Raw genomic sequence first — 13,232 nt, 5'->3', positions numbered from 1 at the left:
CTGTGGATTGAACCCAGGTCTCCGGTGGGGAGGCATGTACAGTTGAAGTCGGAAGATTACTTACACCTTAGCCAAATACATTTAAACTCAGTTTTTCACAATTCCTGACATTTAATCCCATCAACAATTCCCTGTCTTAGGTCAGTTAGGATCACCACTTTATTTTAAGAATGTGAAATGTCAGAATAATAGTAGAGAGAATGATTTATTTCAGCTTTTATTTCTTTCATCACATTCCCAGTGGGTCAGAAGTTTACATACACTCAATTAGTATTTGGTAGCAATACCTTTAAATTGTTTAACTTGGGTCAAACGTTTCAGGTAGCCTTCCACAAGCTTCCCACACTAAGTTGGATGAATTTTGGCCCATTCCTCCTGACAGAGCTGGTGTAACTGAGTCAGTTTTGTAGGCCTCCTTGCTCACACACGCTTTTTCAGTTCTGCCCATACATTTTCTATAGGATTGAGGTCCGGGTTTGTGATGGCCACTCCAATACCTTGACTTTGTTGTCCTTAAGCTATTTTGCCACAACTTTGGAAGTATGCTTGGGGTCATTGTCCATTTGGAAGACCCATTTGCGACCAAGCTTTAACTTCCTGACTGATGTCTTGAGATGTTGCTTTAATATATCCACATAATTGTCCTGCCTCATGATGCCATCTATTTTGTGAAGTGCACCAGTCCCTCCTGCAGCAAAGCACCCCCACAACATGATGCTGCCACCCCCGTGCTTCACGGTTGGGATGGTGTTCTTCGGCTTGTTACCACTATGCCACAGGGTCTACACTGGGGACCCTTTTATTCCCTCTTCTTAATCATTTAGTCATTTTCATGTTTATTTCTTTAGACAGGTGTAATGGAATTTGTGCTTTTCTTATAACAAATTTCTGTGTTCTATTCATGTGCTGTTCTATAAACCAATTTCTATGTTCTATTCATGTGCTGTTCTATAAACCAATTTCTGTGTTCTATTCATGTGCTGTTCTATAAACCAATTTCTGTGTTCATGCAAGTGGCTGACTGTACAAATCCTCACTAGCAGTAGCTGCAATTTGGCAGTATGCCCAGACCTTGTTTTGAGAACGAATGAAAGATATCTCAGTGTCAAGGTCTCCGCTTAGAGAGAAGAAGCATCGTGAGGTATTGGTCTGTCACATGTTATGAAACAAAACGGTAATGATGATTTAATTATGCTAAATCATGCAAGTATAATTTCTCTGTGTATATCCGTATATAAGACAACTGCAGGGACAGCCCAGGCAGAGCTCCTGATTGATTTGTGTACTATTGTGCATTGAGTTGGTAGGAACCTCTCCAGCGCACTGACAAATAAAGAATGATTCGTTTAAGATTGACTTTGAGGGTCCCTGTGTAAGAATTTCCACGACACAGGGTTGAGGGTAGAAGGGAGACAGGGAGAGAATAGCTGTGGGACTGGGATTTGATCCCACACTGAAAGGGTAAACATGCACTTGTGTATACACCCCAGTCCTGCGCATTCCCGGTCTGCACTAAACACTCCATAGACCATCAGACTGTATAGATGTGCTGCAGATGGTAACTCAACCCGCTATACCAGCCACAGGACTGTAGGGACCTTTGTTGTATTTCATGCCGTCGTCCTGTCTTTGCAGTCCTTTCATCGCAGTGTACCTGTACTGCAGGACAGTGTTTCCTTGTTCCCGGGGACCCTGCTGTGCAGTCTATGCCGGATTTCATTCCTGCTAAGACTTAATTAGACACTAATTAGTACAGAATTGTCTTGGTATCCAATTACCTGAAAGACACTCCAATCACCTGTCTTGGAAAATATGCTAAGATATTCTGCCAGTTTTTCAGAATAGTTAATAAATTAACTGGAATACTTCAAATAGTTCAACCTGGGACATTGAATTCAGTCTTTTCTTCCATGTAATGGAAACCCTGCTGTTGATGGTCTTTTTGATATATATGTAAATAAGAAATAGGAGAATGGACAAAGAGAAAAATAAATGATGTAACGATATGAAATTTCGCCCCCAAAAACTGTCCACTTCTGTAGTCTGAGTGGGAAATGGCCTGAATTTAAATGTTTTCAAAGAGCGCAGTGAACAGGGTCAGCAACCCCCCCAAAACTGCCACAGTGTGACTGACATCATTTGACCTAGTTTGGTCCAACAAGACTCCCACTTAACTGCTCCCCCCCCCCCCCAACCCTCTTCTTCCTCTCCTCCCCCCCGCTCCTTCCAGGTGCGTCTCCTCTACTGCTCCCAGGAGGAGGCCGCACTGATCTTCAAGGCGGCCTGGGCCTCGGGTCAGGCCGGACACTCCCACATGTGGTTCGCCGTGGGGCCAGCCCTGTCCGGCCTTGGCCTGGAGGGCCTCCCCAAGGCCCTGTTCGCAGTGCGGCCGCAGGGCTGGAGGGACGAGCCCCGCAGGAGGATCGCCAAAGGGGTGTCTGTGCTGACCCACGGAGCCATGGCTTTGAGGAAGGAGTACGGCTGGGCCCGAGGGCCACACTACTTCGCAGGCAACTGCCAGACAGATGGCAACCAGACACAGAGGGTGCCAGACAGGATCAGGTGAGGAGAGCGGAGGTGCTCCTTCAGAACTCTCAGGGGGGAGAACTGCTCAGCTGTGGCAGAGGAGTGTCACATACTGCTGCTGGCTGTTTTTCCCTCTCTCTCTCTCTCTCTCTCTCTCTCTCTCTCTCTCAATCTCTCTTGCTCTCTCTCATTCTCTCTCTATTTCTCTGCCTGCCTCTTTCTGTCCATCTGCTTCTCTCTATCCTCAGTGTGTCTCTGCCTCTCGTTCTCTCTCTTCTCTTTCTCCCCCTCTCTCTTTCTGTCTCTGTCTATATCGGCCTCTTTGTCTTTCCTTATCTCTCTCTCTCTGCCTTTCTCTGTCATCGCTGATTATCTCTGTGTCTGTCTCGTCCCCTCTCTCTCTCTCTCCCCCTTGTCTGCCTCTCTCTCCCCATCAACAGCTGAAACACTTCAACCTCTCTCTCTCTCTCTCTCTCTCTCTCGCCCTCATTTTCTCTCTCTCCCTGTCTAGTTCTCAGTTGTGTATGAGAAGTCTCTGTATCTCCCTCCGTCTGTCTTTTGCTGCCTGTCAACCGAGTCTCATAGGTGACTCCTCCAAGTCCCTCTCGTGTCATTCGTCAGTACATTTGTCTGAAAGATACATGAGCCATGTGTACATGCTGTATGTCTGTGTCCGTCTGTATACAGTACGTGTCAGAATAAAGTAAATAGCGATGAATCACAATCAGAACATGAGTCATGTTCCTGTGTTGAAGTAAAGATACATGAACCATTCTAATTTGTGAATCAAGTTAAAGATACATGACTTATGCCCATATGAATCAAGTTAAAAGGTGCAAGACTTGTTGCGTTCATGTAAATTAAGTTAAAGATACAGTTGAAGTCAGAAGTTTACATACACCTTAGCCAAATACATTTAAACTCGGTTTTTCACAATTCCTGACATTTAATTCTAGTAACAATTCCCTGTCTTAGGTCAGTTAGGATCCCCACTTTATTTTAAGAATGTGAAATGTCAGAATAATAGTAGAGAGAATAATTTATTTTGGCTTTTATTTCTTTCATCACATTCCCAGTGGGTCAGAAGTTTACATACACTCAATTAGTATTTGGTAGCATTGCCTTTAAATTGTTTAACTTGGCTCAAACGTTTCATGTAGCCTTCCAAATCAAATGTATTTATATAGCCCTTACATCAGCTGATATATCAAAGTGCTGTACAGAAACCCAGCCTAAAATCCCAAACAGCAAGCAATGCAGGTGTAGAAGCACGGTGGCTAGGAAAAACTCCCTAGAAAGGCCAAAACCTAGGAAGAAACCTTGAGAGGAACCAGGCTATGAGGGGTGGCCAGTCCTCTTCTGGCTGTGCCGGGTGGAGATTATAACAGAACATGGCCAAGATGTTCAAATGTCCATAAATGACCAGCATGGTCAAATAATAATAATCACAGTAGTTGTCGAGGGTGCAACAAGTCAGCACCTCAGGAGTAAATGTCAGTTGGCTTTTCATAGCCGATCATTGAGAGTATCTCTACCGCTCCTGCTGTCTCTAGAGAGTTGAAAACAGCAGGTCTGGGACAGGTAGCACATCCGGTGAACAGGTCAGGGTTCCATAGCCGCAGGCAGAACAGTTGAAACTGGAGCAGCAGCACGGCCAGGTGGACTGGGGACAGCAAGGAGTCATCATGCCAGGTAGTCCTGAGGCATGGTCCTAGGGCACAGGTCCTCCGAGAGAGAGAAAGAAAGAAAGAGAGAAAGAGAGAATTAGAGAGCATACTTAACCTCTCTAGGGTACGTGAGACGGTAGCGTCCCACCTCTTCAACAGCCAGTGAAACTGCAGGGCGCCAAATTCAAAACAACAGAAATCCCATAATTAGAATTCCTCAAACATACATGTATTTTACACCATTTTAAAGATACACTTGTTGTAAATCCAGCCACAGTGTCCGATTTCAAAAAGGCTTTACGACGAAAGCAAACCAAACAGTTATGTTAGGTGAGTGCCTATTCACAGAATAACACAGCCATTTTTCCAGCCAAAGAGAGGATTCACAAAAAGCAGAAATATAGATACAATTAATCACTTACCTTTGATGATCTTCATCAGATGACACTCATAGGACTTCATGTTACACAGTACATGTATGTTTTGTTCGGTAAAGTTCATATTTATATCCAGAAATATGAGTTTACATTGGCGCCTTACGTTCAGAAGTTCCAAAACATCCTTTGATTTTGGAACTGTTCTATAAACCATCATTTGATTTTCCTTGTTGTTCTAGCGTTCAGTACACTTTCCAAACTCACGACGCACGGGCAAGTCCAGCGGAAAGTACGGACGAAAAGTTAAAAAAGTTATATTACAGTCCGTATAAACATGACAAACGAAGTATTGAATCAATCTTTAGGATGTTTTTAACATAATTTTTCAATAATGTTCCAACCGGATTATTCCTTTGTCTTCAGAAGTGCGATGGAAAAGAGCTCGCGCTCACGTGAACGCGCTGGTCAGCCCATGTTCAGGTCATGATAGACCTTACTCATTCCCCTCTCCTTCGGCCCCACTTCACAGTAGAAGCATCAGACAAGGGTCTAAAGACTGTTGACATCTAGTGGAAGCCTTAGGAAGTGCAACATTACCAATATCCCACTGTATCTTCAATAGGAGCTGAGTTGAAAATCGACCAACCTCAGATTTCCCACTTCCTGGTTGGATTTTTTCTCAGGTTTTTGCCTGCCATATGAGTTCTGTTATACTCACAGACATCATTCAAACAGTTTTAGAAACTTCAGAGTGTTTTCCATCCAAATCTACTAATACTATGCATATTCTAGCTTTTATGGCTTTGTAGCAGGCAGTTTACTCTGGGCATGCTTTTCATCCGGACGTGAAAATACTGCCCCCTACCCCAAAGAAGTTAAATTCACACAGGACACCGGATAAGACAGGAGAAATACTCCAGATATAACAGACTGACCCTAGCCTCCAGACACATAAACTTGTGCAGCATAAATACTGAAGGCTGAGACAGGAGGGGTCAGGAGACACTGTGGCCCCATCCGATGATACCCCCGGACAGGGCCAAACAGGCAGGATATAACCCCACCCACTTTGCCAAAGCACAGCCCCCACACCACTAGAGGGATATCTTCAACCACCAACTTACCATCCTGAGACAAGGCAGAGTATAGCCCACAAAGATCTCCACCACGGCACAACACAAGGGGGGGGGGCGCCAACCCAGACAGGAAGACCACGTCAGTGACTCAACCCACTCAAGTGACGCACCCCTCCTAGGGACGGCATGGAAGAGCACCAGTAAGCCAGTGACTCAGCCCCTGTAATAGGGTTAGAGGCAGAAAATCCCAGTGGAGAGAGGGGAACCGGCCAGGCAGAGACAGCAAGGGCGGATTGATGCTCCAGAGCCTTTCCGTTCACCTTCACACTCCTGGACCAGACTACACTCAATCATATGACCTACTGAAGAGATGAGTCTTCAGTAAAGACTTAAAGGTTGAGACCGAGTCTGCGTCTCTCACATGGGTAGGCAGACCATTCCATAAAAATTGAGCTCTATAGGAGAAAGCACTGCTTCCAGCTGTTTGCTTAAATATTCTAGGGACAATTAGGAGGCCTGCGTCTTGTGACCGTAGCGTACGTGTAGGTATGTACGGCAGGACCAAAAGATAGGTAGGAGCAAGCCCATGTAATGCTTTGTAGGTTAGCAGTAAAACCTTGAAATCAGCCCTTGCCTTAACAGGAACCCAGTGTCGGGAGGCTAGCACTGGAGTAATATGATCACATTTTTTGGTTCTAGTCAGGATTCTAGCAGCCGTATTTAGCACTAACTGAAGTTTATTTAGTGCTTTATCCGGGTAGCCGGAAAGTAGAGCATTGCAGTAGTCTAACCTAGAAGTGATAAAAGCATGGATTAATTTTTATGCATCATTTTTGGACAGAAAGTTTCTGATTTTTGCAATGTTACGTAGATGGAAAAAGCTGTCCTTTAAACAGTCTTGATATGTTCGTCAAAAGAGAGATCAGGGTCCAGAGTAACGCCGAGGTCCTTCACAGTTTTATTTGAGACGACTGTACAACCATCAAGATTAATTGACAGATTCAACAGAAGATCTCTTTGTTTCTTGGGACCTAGAACAAGCACCTCTGTTTTGTCCGAGTTTAAAAGTAGAAAGTTTGCAGCCATCCACTTCCTTATGTCTGAAACACAGGCTTCCAGGGAGGGCAATTTTGAGGCTTCACCATGTTTCATTGAAATGTACAGCTGTGTGTCATCCGCATAGCAGTGAAAGTTAACATTATGTTTTCGAATGACATCCCCAAGAGGTAAAATATATAGTGAAAACAATAGTGGTCCTAAAACGGAGCCTTGAGGAACACCGAAATTTACAGTTGATTTGTCAGAGGACAAACCATTCACAGAGACAAATTGATATCTTTCCGACTGATAAGATCTAAACCAGGCCAGAACTTGTCCGTGTAGACCAATTTGGGTTTCCAATCTCTCCAAAAGAATGTGGTGATCGATGGTATCAAATGCAGCACTAAGGTCTAGGAGCACGAGGACAGATGCAGAGCCTCGGTCTGACGCCATTAAAAGTTAATTTACCACCTTCACAAGTGCAGTCTCAGTGCTATGATGGGGTCTAAAACCAGACTGAAGCATTTCGTATACATTGTTTGTCTTCAGGAGGGCAGTGAGCTTCTGCGGACAAATTCAACTAATCAGCGTAGACTGAACCATCGGAAGCTTCCCACAATAAGCTTCCCACAATAAGCTTCCCACAAGCTTCCCACAATAAGTTGGTTGAATTTTGGCCCATTCCTCCTGACAGAGCTGGTGTAACGGAGTCAGGATTGTAGGCCTCCTTGCTCGCACATGCTTTTTCAGTTCTGCCCACAAATTTTATATGGGATTGAGGTCAGGGCTTTGTGATGGCCACTCCAATACCTTGACTTTGTTGTCCTTAAGCCATTTTGCCACAACTTTGGAAGTATGCTTGGGGTCATTGTCCAGTTGGAAGACCCATTTGCGACCAAGCTTTAACTTCCTAACTGATGTCTTGAGATGTTGCTTCAATATATCCACATAATTTTCTTTCCTCATGATGCCATCTATTTTGTGAAGTGCACCAGTCCCTCCTGCAGCAAAGCCCCCCCCACAACTTGATGCTGCCACCCCCGTGCTTCACGGTTGGGATGGTGTTCTTCAGCTTGCAAGCCTCCCCCTTATTCCTCCAAACATAGATGGTCATTATGGCCAAACAGTTCTATTTTTGTTTCATCAGACCAGAGGACATTTCTCCAAAAAGTACAGTCTTTGTCCCCATGTGCAGTTGCAAACCGTAGTCTTTCTTTTTTATAGCGGTTTTGGAGCAGTGGCTTCTTCCTTGCTGAGAGGCCTTTCAGGTTATGTCAATATAGGACTTGTTTTACTGTGGATATAGATACCTTTGTACCTGTTTCTTCCAGCATCTTCACAAGGTCCTTTGCTGTTGTTCTGTGATTGATTTGCACTTTTCCCACCAAAGTACGTTCATTTCGCAGCCGTCATCCTGAGCGGTATGACGGCTGCGTGGTCCCATGGTGTTTATACTTTATACATTGCCAGTGGGTCAGAAGTTTACATATACTCAAATAGTATTTGGTAGCATTGCCTTTAAATTGTTTAACTTGTGTCAAACGTTTTGGGTAGCCTTCCACAAGCTTCCCAAAATAAGTTGGGTGAATTTTGGCCCATTCCTCCTGACAGAGCTGGTGTAACTGAGTCAGGGTCCCATGGCTGCGTGGTCCCATGGTGTTTATACTTGCATACTATTATTTGTACAGATGCATGTGGTACCTTCAGGCGTTTGAAAATTGCTTCCAAGGATGAACCTGACTTGTGGAGGTCTACAATTTTTTTCTGAGGTCTTGGCTGATTTCTTTTGATTTCCCCATGATGTCAAGCAAAGAGGCACTGAGTTTGAAGGTAGGCATTGACATACATCTACAGGTACACCTCCAATTGACTCAAATGATGTCAATTAGCCTATCAGAAGCTTCTATAGCCATGACATCATTTTCTGGAATTTTCCAAGCTGTTTAAAGCAACTTAGTGTATGTAAACTTCTGACCCACTGGAATTGTAATACAGTGAATTATAAGTAAAATAATCTGTCTGTAAACAATTGTTGGAAAAATGACTTGTGTCATACACAAAGTAGATGTCCTAACCTAAGTGTATGTAAACTTCCGACTTCAACTGTACATAGCTTGTTGAGTCAATGTGAATCAAGTTAAAGATACTGTGCATGCCATGTTGAGTCCATGTAAATCAAGTTCAAATACATGACTTGTCTATGCTAATCAAGCTAGTTTATTGACTAGCATTGGGGGATTAAAATGAACTGCTGAGGATGTATTCCATAATAACTACAAAGGCCTGGTCAAACTTTATTTGGATAGTCCGGATTTTCAACCTGTAGATGCTGTGCAGATGGTCGTACTATCATCAAACTATCTGTTGATAAGCAAACTGCTTGGTAAGGTTACGGTTAGGGTTAGGTTTAGAGTAAGGGTTAGGGCTAGGGTTAAGTTTAGGGTTAGGATAAGGGTAAGGGTTAGGGCTAAGGTTAGTAGATCGTTAGTTGAAATGTTACTGATAGGCTATAGATACAGTGCCTTCAGAAAGTATTCATACCCCTTTACTTATTCCACATTTCATGTGTGTTACAGCCTGAATTCAAAATTGATTAAATATGTATTTTTTTCTCACACATCTACACACAAAAAGTGAAAACATATTTTTAGAAATGTGTAGAAATGTATTGAAAATGAAATACAGAAATATCTAATTTACATAAATATTCACATCCCTGTGTCAATACATGTAAGAGTCCCCTTTGGCAGCGATTACAGCTGTAAGTCTTTCTGAGTAATTCGCTAAGAGCTTTGCACACCTGGATTGTGCAACATTAACCCGTTATTCTTTTAAGAATTCTTCAAGCTCTGTCAAATTGGTTGTTATTCATTGCTAGACAACCATTTTCAGGTCTTGCCATAGATTTTCAAGCAGATTTAAGTAAAAACTGTTACTCAGCCACTCAAGAACATTCACTGTCTTCATGATAAGAAACTATAGTGTAGATTTGGCCTTGTGTTTCAGGTTATAGTCCTGCAGAAAGGTGAATTAATTTCCCAGTGTCTGGTGGAAAGCAGACTGAACCAGGTTTTCCTCTAGGATTTTGCCTTTGCCTCAATTCTGTTTATTTTTTATCCTGAAATGACGATTACAAGGTTACGATTAACCATAACATAAAGCAGCCACCACTAAGCTTGAAAATATAGAGAGTGGTACTCAGTAATGTGTTGAATTCAGGACAAAAAGTTAATTGCTTTGCCACATTTTTTGCAGTATTACTTTATTGCCTTGTTGCAAACAGGAGACATGTTTTGAAAAAAAAAAAAATCTGTACAATCTTTTCACTCAGTCAATTAGTTTAGTTTTGTTGAGTTTCTACAATGTTGTTGATCCATCCTCAGTTTTCTCCTATAACAACCATTAAACTCTGTAACTGTTTTATAGTCACCATTGGCTTCATGGTGAAATCCCTGAGCGGTTTCCTTCCTCTCTGGCAACTGAGTTAGGAAGGACACCTGTTTCTTTGTCACTTCCTGACCTTAGATATCTCTGTTTTTCTATATATTTTGGTTAGGTCAGGGTGTGACTAGGGTGGGTACGCTAGTTTTTGTATGTCTAGGGTTTTTGTATGTCTAGGATTTTTTGTATGTCTAGGGGTTTTTGTATGTCTATGTTGGCCTGATATGGTTCCCAATCAGAGACAGCTGTTTATTGTTGTCTCTGATTGGGGATCATATTTAGGTAGCCATTTTCCTCGTTTGTGTTGTGGGATCTTGTTTTTGTATAGCTGCCTTGTGCACTGCAATACTGCACGTTTGTTATATTCTTTGTTGTTTTTGTTGTAAGTTTCACTATTAAAGAATGTGGAACTCTACGCACGCTGCGCCTTGGTCCGATCCTTTCAATGAACGTGACAATCTTTGTAGTGACTGGGTTTATTGATACGCCATCCAAAGTGTAATTAATAACTTCACCATGCTCAAAGGTGAAAAGTATTAAAAAGTATGCTTTTCTTATCTTTACCCTACAAATAGGTGCCCTTCTTTACTGTCATTGGAAAACCTCCCTGGTCTTTGTGGTTGAATCTGTGTTTGAAATTCACTACTTGACTGAGGGACCTTACAGATAATATGTGTGGGGTACAGAGATGAGGAAGTCATTCAAAAAATCGTGTTAAACACTATTATCGCACACAAAGTAAGTCCATGCAACCTATTGTGACTTGTTAAGCACATTTTTACTCCTGAACTTATTTTGACTTGCCATAACAATACGTATTGAAATTACATATTTATTGACACGACATTTCAGCTTTTCATTTTTTATTCATGTGTACAAATTTCAAAAAACATAATTCCACTTTGACATTATTACAAGAAATCTCAATGTAATCAATTTCAAGGGGTGTCAATACTTTCTGAAGGCAGTAAATTGTTACCAAAAGCCTAAATGGTACCAATTTATGTATTAATTACCACCTACTGTTCATTCATTTTTAATGTGTCAGCTATAATGGGTCTCTTTAATACATTTATTTGACCAGACAAGGTAAAACTACAATTATCTACCTCTCACCACTCTCCCTTCTTTTTCTCACAATTCTTTCTATCTTTCATCTGCATCCCCTTCCGTACCTCTCTGCTCCTCTGTCATCCCTGCACCCCTCTCTCCTCCCTCTATCTCTCCCACCGCTATGCTCTTTATGCTTTGTTTTTATTACACCATTCAATCTCATCCTCAATCTAATTTCCTTCTCTCTCCCCTCCATCCCTCCCTCTCTCCCTCCTTCCCTCCCACGCTCTCCTATCTATTGTCATTTCACAACCCTCTCTCTCTCTCTCTTCTCTTCCTCCCTGGTTCACTCTCTCCTTTTCTCATCACTACGTCTCTTCCCTTTACCTTCTCTTCCTTTTCCCCCCATCTCTCTCCTCCCTTGGCCCGACTCTAAAAGGGATCTGATGCTTCATCGTTTTACATGTAAATAGGATAATTGATTGTGGTGGCTTAGATATGTGGAAGTAGAGTAGTGGCCTGAGGGCACACACACTTAATGTGTTGTGAAAAGTGTTATATACAATTTTAAATTGTACATAACTGCCTTAATGTTGCTGGATCCCAGGAAGAGTAGCTGCTGCCTTGGCAGCAGCTAATGGGGATCCTTAATAAATTCAAATACAAATGCAGGGTATAAATATTGGAGGCAGTCACACACAGCCACGAACCCAACCAGCCATCAAAGCTCCTCTGGCCTCTCTCTGTATCTCCCGCGCCATCACTATCATGGCAGGAGCACTGTCAACAGCATAGGGACACACCAAACAGTTCCCATACCCGTCCCGTTTCCTAATGGAGGCGCTGGCACCAGTGAGGCATGGGAGAATCTAATAGAAGGGGGGAGGGGGGGCATGCAAATGCAGCTCTAAAGAGAGTACATTCATGTGAATGTTGTCTGATGTTTAAATAGCTAGTAACCCCCCACCCCAAACCCTTCACCCCTACTCCCCATATCACTCTCTCTCACTCGCTTTCCCACTTTGCCTATCCCTCTCTCTCTCTCTCTCTCTCTCTCTCTCTCTCTCTCTCTCTCTCTCTCTCTCTCTCTCTCTCTCTCTCTCTCTTTTCTGTCTACTCTCTCTTTCTCTCTCGCTCTCTCTATTCCCCCCCTCCATCTTTCTCTGTCTGAATGCATTAGCCATTATGAGTTGTCTTTGTTACGGTGCGAGAGACAAATCTATATTCAAATATTCCGTAGCTTGTTCACCTCACAATGTTTCGGCATCAGTGGAAACACATGTAATGTCAATGACGGTGTGTCGCCATGACAACATGGCACTCACCCAGAGAGACCCGCGGCATTGCAGAGTTCAAGTGAGCGCTAACATTAACACATTGTCTTTCTTCATCTTATAAGAAAAGCAACTTCTGAATAGTTTTGTGTTTGTCAGCAGAATTTCTCCTCTATTTTTCTAAACCATGAAATAATCATTTGAATGTAGAATAGCGACCGAGGGTGTTTTCTGCTCATTTTTTTCTGCTTTCTATTGGATTTCTGTTTGCCGTCAGTATTCTCTTTATAGGCTTGGTTGGACAAATCATGTTTGAAAAGTTATAATGCCCTTTGTGACTCCTTCATACAGCCTTAATAAACATATACAGCCTTCTAGCTCATTTGCATTGCATTCCATTACTTTGCATTCCATTATTGCCCCTCATATACTGTATACAGTAGCAACAGGAAGGATAGGAAGATCAGCACAGCCCTAGAAGTAGGGCTCCAGCCTGTCTTATCATGTGCCAGAATGTGAATCATTTCTCCTACTATATGATCTAGAAATACCCATAAATTATAGGTCATAATTCAGCTCAATACTCTTGTGAAGTTCGAGAGAGGGCAGTGGGTGAGACGCAGATAAACATCTCATATTACGTGGTAGGCTTTCTATGTGACAGCCTCGTATAAATAATGGCTGGATGAAAGGAAATGAGGGCATCTTCAATCAGCGTTTGCTGCATCACGAAAACAAGAAAGCGCTGACGACAAATTCCAAATGCCTTTTGAAGGA

At 42.6% G+C, this 13,232-nt stretch overlaps 1 protein-coding gene across 1 annotated transcript in view; it reads left to right on the top strand.

The window, feature by feature from the left end:
• Window positions 1–13,232, top strand: part of grin2da (glutamate receptor, ionotropic, N-methyl D-aspartate 2D, a) — a 42,555-nt gene that overhangs the window by 6,970 nt on the left and 22,353 nt on the right. Inside the window, exon 5 of the mRNA XM_038971500.1 lies at window positions 2,231–2,562. Coding sequence (XP_038827428.1) covers window positions 2,231–2,562 — 332 coding nt within the window. The remainder of the gene's footprint in view (window positions 1–2,230; window positions 2,563–13,232) is intronic.

The sequence above is a fragment of the Salvelinus namaycush genome, chromosome 32, assembly GCF_016432855.1.
Source record: "Salvelinus namaycush isolate Seneca chromosome 32, SaNama_1.0, whole genome shotgun sequence".
NCBI classification, from domain to species: domain Eukaryota; kingdom Metazoa; phylum Chordata; class Actinopteri; order Salmoniformes; family Salmonidae; genus Salvelinus; species Salvelinus namaycush.
Note: the sequence above shows the minus strand (reverse complement) of the source record. Positions and strands in the feature narration are given on the sequence as shown.